The sequence below is a fragment of the Equus caballus genome, chromosome 13, assembly GCF_041296265.1.
Source record: "Equus caballus isolate H_3958 breed thoroughbred chromosome 13, TB-T2T, whole genome shotgun sequence".
Classification (NCBI taxonomy): domain Eukaryota; kingdom Metazoa; phylum Chordata; class Mammalia; order Perissodactyla; family Equidae; genus Equus; species Equus caballus.
In genome coordinates, this window is record NC_091696.1 from 11,234,609 (window position 1) to 11,248,362 (window position 13,754).

The 13,754-nt window shown below is 51.7% G+C and overlaps 1 protein-coding gene and 1 long non-coding RNA gene across 21 annotated transcripts in view; one reads left to right on the forward strand and one right to left on the reverse strand.

Annotated features, from left to right (window-relative positions):
- The window catches only part of CUX1 (cut like homeobox 1), a 368,724-nt gene that overhangs the window by 304,574 nt on the left and 50,396 nt on the right, over window positions 1-13,754 (forward strand). For 15 of the 19 annotated variants that reach the window (XR_011424601.1, XR_011424602.1, XM_070231690.1 and 12 more), the window contains one exon: window positions 380-436. The exons of the other annotated variants lie outside the window; for them this stretch is intronic. Coding sequence is in view for 13 of the 15 variants with exons in the window: in XM_070231690.1 (XP_070087791.1) it covers window positions 380-436 (57 nt within the window). In the remaining 2 variants the exon portion in view is untranslated. The remainder of the gene's footprint in view (window positions 1-379; window positions 437-13,754) is intronic. 19 annotated transcript variants of the gene reach the window in all.
- LOC111776199 (uncharacterized) lies at window positions 70-11,346 on the reverse strand. Of its 2 annotated transcripts, none has more exons than XR_011424612.1 (3): window positions 10,958-11,346; window positions 9,844-10,167; window positions 70-2,258 (listed from the first exon to the last, which is right to left on the reverse strand). It is a non-coding gene; the product is annotated as an uncharacterized lncRNA (long non-coding RNA). The 2 variants fall into 2 exon arrangements; XR_011424611.1 differs by lacking the exon at window positions 70-2,258 and adding an exon at window positions 6,969-7,252 and having other exon boundaries at window positions 10,958-11,127.

Sequence of the window (13,754 nt, forward strand, 5' to 3'; positions counted from 1 at the left end):
GTAGTTTTTAGGAGAGAGAATGATTGTGCCTGGCTAATTTTATAAGCAGCAGAAAATGAGTTACCAATTAAGAAAATGCTATTTATACATAAATATAGGTAAAAGTCAAGTAGCTAAATCAGAGAATCAGGAAAGAAAATCAGCCAAAGGCACAGAGGGGGAAAGACATCATGCGCGACAGCGACCAGGTCCTGGCTTTCCACCAACAGCTCTGCCTGCCTGCGCGGCACCCCATCTGGCCCTCCCCATCGGGCGTGGGACCCTGCCTTGGGCCTCTGGGCCCCTTACACTGTCCCGTTCTGCTGGGCTCAGTGCAGTGGGAAGCTTGAAGCCCATGGCTTTCTTTCCTCATTTAATTGTGACCCTTTCTCTCGTTTAGTCCTCCATTCTGTGACGTCACTACAGGACCCCCTGCAGCAGGGCTGCGTGAGCTCAGGTAACTAGCCGATTTCCGTTGTTTTGTATGCAATATTTCCCTGCCTTTTCTGTCTTGCTGCCCTCTGGTCTGTAATGGGGAGACGCAAAGGATCCCTCATTCTGGATCTGAGGAGCTGAAAACACAGTATCCTGTTGGCCAACTGCATCCTCGTGGTCGTAGTTTCTCATGGAGAACGAGAGACCCCCAGCCAAGTGAGCAGCTCCTCAGGGTTTTCTTGCTCTTCACCGTGTTCTTTCAGCAGCGTCAGTTTCTTGGTGTGAATCCCTGTGTTAGGGGCTGGGATCCGAGTCAGGGACAGATTCTGTGGGGGGGCTCTGTTCTAATAGGAGGGGACAAGGAACAGGCATGCATTGCTCTCCCGGGGGGTCATGGTAGGGGGAAGTCGAGTCCATCTGGAAAACCTCAGGGCCACCTTCGAGCAAGAAGGAAATGGAGGCAGGAGGGGTCACAGTTCAGGGTATAACTGGATATGGAACCAGTGACACTCAGAAGAAGGGGACTGCGGCTGGGAATCCAGCCTGGCAGCAGGTGGTGGAGGGCCAGGAGTACAGGCTGAGAAGCTTGGCTGCTTGCTGTGGGCATCTGAGAGCCCGAGGTCACCTTTCAGCCACGCCCTCTCCTCTTCACGGCACCTGGATGTCACCGGCCAGGCTGGCCTGTGCTCCTGGACCCCCTTCCATGTCCTTCCTGCACTCTCCCCGGGCTGCCAAGAGCTGCCAGTGTGGTGAGCTGCTCCTCTGCTTTCCTTTCTTTCTTTTTCTAAACATGTTGATTAGTCTGCATATCCCATTGATTCATTGAAAACACAAACAAGGCTAAGTGAGGAGCGTGCAGCCTGCCAGCCTGCTGGAAGTTTTATGAGGGAAAACATGTGTCGTGAAGGGAACAGCTGGGCGGCAGCGGCCGCCACCGCCTCAAGATCCCAAACCCACGCACAGATGCAGCCAGAGTGTGCTGGTTGCAGCTACTTTCCTGGTTGAGCGTTTTTTGTGTTTTCGGTGTTTCGTCTTGGTTCTGGCCAAAATGGGGGACGGAAGGCTGTATCTTACCCAGGCCGTTGGTTTTCTTGGCTGGACATCTAAGCAGCGTGGTTGTCCATCTGCAGGAGGACCAGGTGCACTCCCTCTCACTTCATTTCTGGGTTGGCCAATTTAATTAGCAAGTACTGGAGAACTTATGCAGCCCTGGCTCCCTTTCAGAATACATTAGGGGAAATAACGGACGTAGTTGTTTGTGCTAGTTCTGCGGACGTTTGCGTGGAAAATTAGCCGCGCCTCTTGCTCTCACGGAAAGTTGGCTTCCCCTTAAACTCTCCAAGGGCATTTGCCGCCCCATCGGAGTGAGGCTGGACCTGGCGGAATGTGACTAAGGTTTCTGAGATCAAAACCCCCCAGTCCTAAATGAAACAGGAAGTCCCCTGCAGTTCCAGGTCGATTACGGTCGATGCCAAAACTTTCTCTCTGTCTGAACAGATCTTTGAAGAATGGCTTTTTACTTTTTATTATAGCAGGTAATCGCCACCGTGCTGGAACATTTGTACGACTGTCACATTTCCAACCAAGGAAAAACACACATGGCTCCTAAGAGGAATGCCAATGACGTTTGTAAGATATCAAATTACTTTATAAAGTGATGTGAAACTCTTGGGGAGGCTGCCGATTAGAGGAGGGAGGGAGGAGCCTTGAGCCTCTGGGTAACAGTGAACACTCAGAAATTCCAGTGGTTTCTGTGAACAGGGGCCGGTGGGCCTCTCCCCGTGTCATCCCAGCAAGACAGGAGATGGATTGCAGATCCCCCACCCATCGCACCTGTTGTCGGTCTGCAAGAGAGAAGCCGTCAGTAGAAACAATAATTATGGTGACTAGGGAGAAAAATGGAACAATACTTCTTAGATTCTAGGAAAAGATAAAATTTTGGATATCATGATGTTAGCTAAGCAAAATTGTTTCTCTGGATCAGGGAAGACTAGAAAGTGCTTGTCAAAACGGAAAGAATGATTATCGTACGGTGGCAAGATTGTGGGTGGCAGTTTTCCTTGTTTGAAATTTCTTTACTATCAGTGTTACCCTTTCAAGAGTGTTTCTGAAAATTAAGGTAGCAGTGCTTCTCAGGATGTGGAATTTAGATTCAAAAACAGAAGTACTTTATGATGAGTGTTGGTAAATCATTGGGATGAATGACTATAGGAGACTCTAGAATCTTCCTTAACAGCTTGAAAAATCAGTGTTTCTGAGGAAGCATTCAGGTCCCAAAGGCAGAGGAATAAAGCCTCGGGTCCTAAGATTTCCCCAGGATTCTGATTCCCTGTTCTCACCGCGGCTACCACGGAACCCTTCCGAGCGGCCCCAGCCCCAGAAAGACGCTCTGTCCTTGGCGGTGGCTCCAGGACGCCTCCCCGGGGCAGCTCAGCGTGGTGGAACCAGGTGGCTACAGGAAGGTACTTGTCACCCTGAGTTGGTTTGTTCCTGAATGTTGCTGACAAACACTCAGTGCAGTGTCTGAGAATCCAGGTGTCCGATCTGGCCGGCCGGTCGGGTTCGCCCCCCGGGTGTGGACGGACTTTGGAAGTCTTGTCTTGTGTCCACAGCCCTTCAGGAAGAGCTACAGGCTCATAGCAGAGATCGTGTGGGCCTTACGCATGGCTCTGTGCTTAGTCACCATGGCATAAGGTGCCAGGGGTGGAGTGGCCTCACTCATCGAAACAGCAGACTGCTGACACAGGAATCCATCTTCCTCACTAAAGAATTCCTGTCTGCCTCTTTCTGCCTGGCCCTGTTGCCCTCAGCATCTCCATTTTCCTTAATGATTTGTATGTCAAACTTGCTGATGAGCTTTACGATAAGGAGAGAGAAACTGAAGTTTCGATTGCATCATCATTTTTTCCTCTTGGTGGATACCACCCTTCCTGAATGTTCCTTTGATGGTCTGAGCGTTGACGGGATGGCCTTGGGCATTAAGGAAGGTTGATGCCTTTTTCAGCTAGTGACCTGTGCTTTTTCTTGAAGATGAAGAGTAAGAGCAGAGGGTTCCATGCCAATCATACGAGTAACTTTTTAAAAAGGGGAAGGGTTAAAAGACACCTTCAGATCGGTTACCTGTTGATGTATTTCCTGGTAGTCTGGTTTTTCTACCAACGTTTCTGTGTTGGTTCCTTTCAGAGTCCCCAGTGTCTCGGGGAGGGGCTGCGGTCGTCAGCCCCTGGTCGTCTGTGATCTGCCAGGCAAACCTGCGTGAAGGTCAGGTTGCAGGTAGTCCTTTGGGATTGGTTCTCGGAGTCTCCCTTTTGTCTGTCTGCCGTCCCAGGAGCATCCCCAGCTGCCCTCGCTCTGCTCAGCAATAGCAGTGCTTCCGGGAAGCAGAGGAAGCGCTTCTGGAAGGAGAAGGGAGGGGCCGAAGAAGACCTGTTTTCTGCGTGTGGCCTGCAGTCATGGCTGACCAGTTAGCAGCTTTTTTAAAGGGAAGGAAACCTTGAGATACAATGAAGACGTGCTTGTGTGCCTGGGTGGGGAGGGAGGGAGGGACAGAGATAGGATCTAGTAGACCACTGGATTTTTTTTTCCTTTTCATTCCTTAAAGCTCATTTCGTATTCACAGTTCCTTGGTGTGATTAATCTTTTTGCCCCAAGGGAAGGAAGGAGACAAGAGACAACTGTAAAAGGGGGAGGAAAAAGGGAAAGAAACAGATTTGCCTGACTGCGACTTAGTCATTACATACGGAGAACTGGTAGAAAAGAGCTGCCCGGAGCTCAGCTTCGTAAATTTAACAGGGGAGCATTTCCTTACTGTAGCTGATAAGCTCCCGCACAGCGTCAGATGGATCACTGCAAGCTGTACGAGCAAAAGGAGGGCCTGGTCTCCTCAGAGTCATCGTCAAGTACCAGGCTTTTTCCCAGCATGCAGCGAGGAACTGCGGTTCCAAGGCTTCTGCACCTGTGGGGAATTCCATGGCTCCGTGTCGCTGTTCCCAGGCCACAGGATATCAGTTGCTCTTGAGAAGACAACTGCTGCAGTCGCACACATGGGTGGTCCGTGGGTGCCACCTCCCTGACATGATGACCATGGGTGTCACGTGTGCTGTCCATGGCCTGACACAGCCAGGAGAGATCTGTGGCCACAGCTGCCAGGTGGGGACAGGCCAGCGTTCCTGTTCAGTATGCCTGCTGGCTCTTGCTTGGTGCCCATAAGATGACCAGGAACACGTCCAGGGCTTTAGCACTTTGAACTCCGCAGGATGATTCTGGTGCAGCTTCCTTGAGTAAGCAGTCAGTTCCTCCACTTTAAGGATGTAGTCAGGGTGGGGCATTCAGATGCATGTGAATAGGAATAGGAAGAGCTAGTGGCACCTCTAGAAAATTCCACGGCACTGTCTAAAGCAGCGAAACGCCTCATACCATGCCTTAGGCTAGATTAGCTTTGGTGTTTTTTTCCTTCTCTTGCATCAAAATAAATTAGTGAAAGTAACCATTGATTCTCTCCAAAAAGAATTATTCTAACCCTAGTTCTTTTGAATAGTGAAAAGATTTGTATATAACTGGTTTCTACATAGCCATAGACAACAGGTCAAAGACAAAAGAGAATTCTGGAAAGCCACGTGTGAACTAGACAGTGCCCCTCTCTAAGCAGGTGGTCACTGCTCACCATTTGGCCTGGGGCTCCACCATGCACACTCACTGCATCCTACGGCCAGGAGACTAGGTGCCCCATTCATTGCTTGCTTTCTTGGTTGTGACCTGCATTAGGACGTTTTTATTTTCTCCAGAGTGCCATAATAAAGGAATTCTCCACTCTAACGTCAGAAAAGACAGGTTTCTGGATTCAGGCACAGCCTGCCTTTCCGCTGTGTGTCAGCCGGTACGTGGGGGCGCCGGCCTGCGGGGAGGCCCGCTGGCACGGAGGGAGCCCCAAGGATGGGGCTGGGCCATGAAGGGCAAAGGCGTCCAGGAGGAGAACATCCCAGGTGGAGAGCTCTGCAGGTACAAAGGGTACATTGATGGGGAAGAACGTGGCACAGGTGGAACCTTTGAAAAAGGTGAAAACATTAGGAGCCCCTAATTCGGAAACCTTTTATTTTCCTTTTAAATTGACAGTGGGAAAGTGGATGATGGACGGATTTTGTCTTGTCTTTGTGTAGCATTCTGTTGCTGCCTTAGGGCTTGTGTAAGAAGAAGAAAAGTGAACGGGCAGAACAGGGCTGGGGTGTTCCTCAGCAGCCTGTCCCTGTGCCGGCCTCGGGCCCCAGGATGCTCAGCCACCACGTCTCACCCCAAAGCACTCCGTCCCCCTGTGGGTGGCTCCTTCTGGAAAGGAGGTGGGCCTCGACCCGTGCTTGGTGGCACAGCCCACCGGGGTTGTCACCAATCCCAGTTTGAAGAGATCACAGGCCAGAGGCAGGAGAGGGTGCTTGGAGTTTTGGGAGAAACCCCTCCCTAAGAACTCAGCAGGTGGCCCACCCGGAGCCAGAGTTGTGACCAAGGAGAGAGCTGCTCTGCTTGACCGTGGAGGAAGGGGGCAGGCAAGGTCTCAAGGCTCGGCGAGCAGTGTGGCCTCCAGTGCACGGAGCGCAGGCCCTGCCTGGGACACTGAAATGGCATCAGCAGCCACTGAATGTGCCCAGGCAAGCTGGGCAGCTCAAGGAGAAATGGTCTAGGGCTGCACAAGGTGCTTGTGAGGCTCAGAAAACCTTCCCAGGAAAGCAGAGACGTGGTGAGGGTGATAGCCCAGAGGGTGGAGCACATGGGAGCTGGGGGCGGGGGTCTGGGGCAGGCAGGGAGCGTCCTCGGCTTGGGTGCAGAGCCCTTCTTGCTCCTGGGTGTGGTGGCTCCCGTGCCTGCCAACATGGTCTAGGAAACTGCTCTGTGAATTCATTTCTAATCAACATCTTTCAAAAGTTGTTCACCTCATCTCAACTGGGCTAAGGTGCTGCAACTGTGCTGCAGCTCAGGCTTCCAGAGTGATGAGAGGCAGGCTGAGGCCCAGCAGGCCCAGGAGCGGCCTCCGAGGAGGACGAGGCAGTAAGCTGGGGGCCCCGGCCGGCCGGCAAGCTACAGGAAAGGAAGATGCACTTCTCACAAGTTCCCCTGAAAAGGGACTTGTCAGGACCGCGTCCTGTATGCCCCATGTGCACGAGCTGCTTTTCAGCTCTCCTAGCCATCTCGTGGTGGGACCTGGCCACGTGATCCTGAAACAGAAGCATCAGCACAGGAGGGCAGAGGGAGGGTGGAGAGCCCGTCACTCCTGTGACGCAGGGGTGCGACAACTCCAGCACAGCCTGCCCTCCCCTAGAGCATGCTGCACCTGCAGACCCTGCACAGGCATCCCCAGGCAGCCAGTGCTGAGCGTGACAGCCCACTCGATGTTTGGTGTCAAAGCAGCAAATGTCATCATCATGCTCCCTGGGAGAGGCTGCTCCGGCAGAAAGCAGCCCCCAAAGGCTCTGTTCATTGAGTGGGATCCGTCACCGTACCTCCGAAAAGAAGAGGAGGGAGTTAAGAGTCACCCAGAGTAAGAGACTTACTTGACTTTTTTTTTTAATTATGATTTGTAGGGAGTGTTTTTAATAAGTGCACCACGGTTACAAAATGCAAGCTGGAAAAGGGCTCACACTCTGAAAGGTCAGTCGCCCTCCCAGAGGCGGTCTGTTCCCGGGTTCCTGCAGACACTCCGCGCATCTAGGTGTTGGTTCCACAGAACAGAACAGACTGGATTCAAGGCATTGTGTCTTCTTTCCTCACCAGCAAGACCCCATGGGGACGCTCCTGGGCCAGGACGCGAAGAAGGCCCTGTTCTTTTCACAGCTGCAGAGATTTCCTGTATCTGAATTTACCAGAGTTTATGTAACCAGTCACTAGCCAGAGATATTTAGATTGATTTTAACAGCAAAACGTGAAACCCTCCTGCAGTGACCAGCCTTGAGCAGGTGTGACCAGCAGTGTGACACAGCGCGCTCAGAGCAGGCTGCCTAGGGCTGGTCCCACCTGCGCCACTGAGTGACTGTGTGGCCTTGGGCAAGTGACTTGACCTCTCTGTGTCTCAGTTTCTTCTGTCAACTAGGAAAAATGAAGTGCCTGTCTCCTGGACCATTGGGAGGTTCGTATATAAAAGGGTCCATAGCAGCGGCTGCCACAGAGGAAGCGCTATTTGAATGTTCACTTTTCTGCTGCTGCCAGTACAACGTCTGCCGCTAAGTGTCTTTTGTGTGTGTGCGAGAGCAGTGGAATAATATATGTGCACGCGCAAAATGTCAGGCCTCTGCCTTTAAAACAGAAAAGGAGTCCCACGGCTCACTCCCTGGGTGGAGACTGAAGTAGGAGCGTCGCTGGGTGGAGGCTGGCACGAAGGGTCGGCTAGAGGAGGACCTGCGTGCAGCTCCCTGACCCTTGGCTTCTCTGAAATGCTGTCTGTCTTTGGAAGTTGCCCGTCCATCTGCCATTCCTTAAAGTTGACCCAAAATCCTGAGCTTCGAGCGAGACCACAGGTCAGGCCATTTGGGGCAAACTCCTGCGGAACGAGGCCATCCTGTCTGGATGTGGGGGTGACTATCGGCCCCCTCTCGCTTGGTTCTCTCGGTGGCTTTGCCTGGACCCTCCTTGCTGGCACTCCCCGACTCCTCTTTGGAGAAGGCCCAGCAGGCCCTAGTCACGGGCCTCTGGGCACATCTCCTTTCTTTGCCCTTTAGATTTTCTTTGGAAAACAAAATTTACAGTACATTGGGCATTCCGCACAAGAGGCAAAGTAGGTCATAGGAGCAAATAAGGTCTTTCGTTTTCAATGGTTTGGTTGTAGAGAAGGATGAAGAAGCTTAAATGCCTAAAAATCCTCAGGTAGTTTTTTACAAGTGGTAAGAATAAAACGAGGAAACATATATTTGCATCTTTTTTTGTGTCACACACAGTGCTAAATACCTTTAATTCTTCGTCAGTAAGTGGAAATGATTTCCCCGTTTTATGGACTGAGAAAACCATGGCTCAGAGATGAGGCCAAGGAGGAAGTGGAGGAAGCCCGCGTGGTCCTGAGACCAGAGGTCTGGCTGCCATGGAGGTGTCCACAGGAGGCCTGGGTCCAGGCGAGCCGTCACCAGCCCTGAGGACTTGGTCCCCCAAGATGGGGGAAGGGTTGGTCCCTGGAACTACACTCAAAACAAGGAACAAAACTGGGTTCACGTTATAAATGGGCAAATGTCAAAAACCAGACCCAAGACAATTAATAGAAAATCAGACGCATCCCATGCGCTTTAGCCAGGAGCTGGACAGAGGAGGAGAGAGAACCCAATGAAAAGCAGCAAGAGAGTCAGACCCAGCTTCATGAAGTTTTCCAGCTGAAAGTGTGTGACCATCTGGCCTGTGATGCAGGTCCACACTGCTTTGAAACCCCTTCCAGGCTGAGCCCAAGGAAAATCACACAGTGGCCCGGGGTCCTTTCCCTTCCTAAAGGACAGCCTCGCCCTTCAGCTGTCATGCTCTCTCCCTGCCAGGGCCCTGAGACAGCCCGGGAGCCCGGCCCCATGCTGACCAGCCCTTGGGCCCCAGTCAGCCTCCCCATGCAGAGTGGGGCGGGGTCCCAGATGGAGCAGCATGAGCCAGGAGCTCGGTCACCCGCTTCATCTTGATTCTGTGTTTTGTTCTTCCCTTTGGAACTGGATGCCTAAATATAACCTGAGTCTGAATTGGCAGATGTTGGGTTTGTCCTTTATGAGAGGGCCGAAATTAGTCTGCCATTTGGCTCCTAAATAAAGCAGCCAAACTGCCTTTGTACCAACTTTGCAATAAGGAGGGACTGACGTTGTAGCATTTCATTTGATAAGGGAACTTTCTCGGAAGCCAGAGCAGCGCCTCTGAAGCCGAAAGGCTGAGGAGAGAGAACGGACTCCAGAGGGACGCGCCTGCCACCCGGCCTGGCCCTCTCATCCCTAAGCTATGATCAGTTTAGTTTCATGCGGTTTAGGTAAATACATCATGAAATCGGAAGAAAGGATCGATACTCCACAGAAATAGCACTCAGAGAACAGCAGCAGGAACTCTGATTTTTGGAGGAAAAGAACAATCTGTCCAGCGTGCCTGGAGCCGGGTGAGCAGAGGGGCTCCCCAGGGGCAGCAGAAAGATGTTATAATCAATTACCACATCATAACACTGATGTATGATAATTACTGCGTGTTTCTCCTGAGATAGTGCAGCATTTGGCTGGGATGCAGTTCTTTCATGGTCCACTGCCTGATTAATATGCAAATAATAGGCTGATTGCATGATGAATGCAGAAAATGAGTTCGCTGATAACGTGCGCACTGAAGCGGGAAGATGATAAATTACTTTTACTGACTGTCCTACATTAAGTACCCTTTCTCAACAATTTCATCACAAATTAAGTAAAGCAGTATGGAGAGATTAGGAGGATGTGTAAAATAATGTACCTTAATAGCTTTTCGAATACCACCGCGTTCAACGAAAATGTCACTCGGTCCTGCTCCGCACAGCCCGGGACCCGTGTCGGGCCAGATCCGTTCACTCACCTGCGTGTGGTTGGGAGGCCGGAAGCAGCCCACCACACCAGTGTGTTTGATGGCTGCAGTCAGCCATGGATTCTCTAAGGAACATTCCATCATAGCCCAGACGTCATTACCTGCACGCTGGGCTGCCTGGAAGTGTCACTGAGAGGGGACAGGCTGCTCTTGGGGTAAACGGTGCTACAGCCTCTGCAAAGATGGACACTTCAGAGCTTGCTGTCCACCAGGTACCTGGAGGAAAGGAGAGTTTCTGAGCTGCAGGCCTAGAAGGCTCAGGAGAAAAACAACATTCAAAACCACCTCCTAGCTCCTCCAACTCTTAGAAATCCGGGAAAATTAATTCCACCATCGGAATGGTGCTGTGAGCTGCCTGCCAGAGTGTGACTGTTGGTGAAGGTTGGGCAGGTTTGCCCAAAGCCACAAACAAGCCCTGGAGAAAAAGAGAGGACACGCACGCACGCGCGCACACACACACGCGCTCACACAGTGATTAATCTTTGATTACAGCAAAGCAATTTAACTAGAGGATTTGTTTTTTCCCATCTCAGTAATATATATTTAGACTGTTTGTATGACATACATTTTCTCTTAATGCACAGGGACGCATTGATAAGTGTTCATACACACAGCTGGGTTGGTAATAAGGTTATTGAAGGTAATTTGAAAGCACTATTTCTAAATCAGTATGGATCTGCGGCAAAGCCGGGAAGAGGGCGAGCCCAGCTCCTGAGGCAGGGCCAGCTGCATCGCCCAGCGTCACTTCTGCAGCCTCGCCAGGCTGAGCTCACTGCCAAAGTTAAATTGTAATTTAAGGAGGGTTTTTAATTTTTAATATTGCCAGACTCGGCTTTGGACATGCACATTTCCTTAAGAGCTCATAAAACAGACACAAGAACAGTGATGAAGACTAGGGTGGGGACAGATTTACACCCCAAGTCCCCTGCAGTGCCCACCCCCGCGTGAGCTCCCCTCAGCTCAGGCCTGAGCCTCGGCTGAGGGCCATATTGCCTCGGCAGCTTACCCCGGGTGCCTCTCAGTCAGCACGGAACTGCTGAGATCTGTTCCCCGATGTACTTCCCAGTTCGAGGAGAAAAGAGGAGAGTGGAGAACAGTCCCAAGGGTGAGGGAAGCGCTGGGTGGCACAAGATGGGAGGAGCCGAGCACTGTGGATCTCTAGTCGACAGCTGTCTCAGCAGCAAGCATCTCTGGCACCCTGTGCTTCACACCAGGTGACCAGCCAAGGACGGTCCTGCCTCCTCCCTTGGTGTGTGACCTCCATTACCAGACCTCCCACCAGATCCACGTATTCAGCCCCTTCGCTAGAGCTGAGGTCCCCCATCTTAGCATGTGACCCGGCCCCTCCATGTCTTCCTCCCTCCTCCACCCCAGGCCTTGGCACACCCCAGTCTCTCCCTTACACCTACCCGCGGCCTCAGCTTCCATGTCACAGTGCTGTGAGCTCCCACCGCTCCCTGAATGTCCCCATCGTAGCCCTCATCACAGGGTCTTTGCAACAGTGACTTGCTTAATGAGGTCCGGCTGGCACTCAGAGGGTTCCCTTATTGAATAGAAGGCACAGGCCCTTTGTTCAAGTGGCTTGGAAGTCAAGTTGGGAAAGATAGCTATAAATAACAAGTTCAATAGAAACCTTGCTTTTATAGTAAAGTTTTCTTTGTTAATAACTAAAGTATTTTGGGTTCTGTGTCACTATGACAGTTCCTCAGGCAGACTTAAAAAAATGTATTGTCACAGACACACCAGGACCTACTATGTGCTCAGGCTGTCATCTCATCCTGGACCTCACACCAGGACCTACTGTGTGTCAGGGCTGTCATCTCATCTCACCCTGGCCTACTGCAGTCCCGGCAGGGCTGGGGCGAGTGAGAGAGTCGTGGCTCTTCTGTTTTACAGAAGAAACTAGAGCCAGCAGAGGGTGGCATCTGCCCTTCCTGGGACAGCAGAGGGTCCCACCCAGCCCATCTGGCTCCTCCCCAGGTCTTCCCACCAATCCCCCACATGCCCTCCTCCTCCCTACCCCCAATCTTTCTCAGGTTACTCTTCTGCTATGGAAAAAAAGAGTGATTCGGTAGATTTGCTGAGGTTTGCCGTGATTTAAGGCGATGCCAAGGTTGGCTGAGGGCCAAAGAGTATTGCCAACCCCGCCGGCAAGGAGGGCAGCAGACAGGGCCTGGGTGTAGGGAGGGTGTCCTGGTTCTTCACGCAGCTGCCTATCTGGGAATGGACCTTTCCCGGGGTGGGGGAGTGGGACCTGCGGCAGCGAGGCCCCTCCCTCACTCCCCGTCGGCGCTGGCATCAGATCCAGGCCCTTAGAAATAAGGCCGTTGTCTAGTGTGGCCACTTCCAGTGCTTCTGATACACTTTCATGTGTTGTTAGATGACTTCTGTGACTTCTCTCGAAGTGTCCGTGCATTTTGTTTCAAGCCCCTGCTAATCAGGCAAAATACCACTCGTACTCAAAAGAAAACAAGCCCCATTTTCTGTTGCCTGTGTCTGACATAGCTGCATGACAGGAGAGAGGGCAGTGGTCCTAGAGGGGCCAAGATTCTCTGCCGTTAGACTCAGAGGCAGGGTCAGGACCCGAGGCGGCCGTGAACGCTGCCACCACTGGGAAAAGGTTTGGAGCTGTCGGAACTCATCAGGAAGAAGATGTCACATTACTGGGCGGCACACGCCTGGCCAACTGATGACTGAAGTACAGGCGGGCCACTTAGGTTGCTGTTCACCTTTGATGCCGAGCAGCTCATTATTTCTAATGGGACCGTCCAGCAACCTCACATGGCGGGTCTCTCCGGAGATGGACCGCGTGAGCAGGCGAGCGGGTCCCCATGTTTCGGCTCAGTTTAGTGTCCACATCACAATCTCTACATCTGAACTTGGCTGGGAAGGGTTCCAGGCAGGTGGGCAGCCTGTCACGGCTTTTGAAGCTGTCAGCTGGAGAGGCCCTGAAGCAAGGCAGGGTCCTTCTAGGCTACCAGGGCTCCCGCTGGACCGAGGACACCAGCACCAGGCACTCCAGAACCTTCTGTACATCCTTGCTCCTGTCCCCTCTGGCTCCATCTTCCCCTCGCTGCCTCTCCTGCACTCCCGATTCCCCTTCTCTCTGACTCCCCCCCTCCTCGCCCACATCTAATGTGCCAGGCCTTGACCATGCTGCTCCCTGGCCACCCTCCCCGCCTCCCCCATCTCTTCCCTCCTCTTTCCCATCTTTCCATCCCTGTCTGTCTCTGTAGTCGCTTGGAATTTCCTGGCTTGGCACAGGCTCAAAGCCTAAACTATGGACGTAATGAAAAGTGGTGCATCAGACCAGCCGCCAGTTAAATAATGTTTGGGTTCTTGTCAGAATGTCACAGAGTACCCTGTCATTTTGTTTCAGCAACTTGTCCTTCTGAATGCACAGTTCGCCTTATGGCATGCCAGCAGTAAAAATGTCACTTACAATAATTACTTTTTGGTGAAAATGCTTGCTGACTTCCTACCTTCAAGCTGTTTTTTACACAGTGGGGAGATAATAAGAAATGACTTTATCCTGACTGCTCAAATGAACACTAAATGGAATTTGGGTTATTATTACTGCAGATAGAGGGCTGGGTATGGAAATTAAAACAGGGGATCGGATAAACTGCAGAGAGATTTGTCTCTGAAAATTATGGCGGGTGTGCATTTTCAATTGGCTTCTATTGAAAACTGAAGGCAGCTGTTGTTTGCCTGCTGTTTTTGGAATATAATATTTTTCATAATCCTTTTATAGTTCCTGAATGCCTTGTGTGTTTCAGAGGGCCCCGAGTCACTGTCTCTGT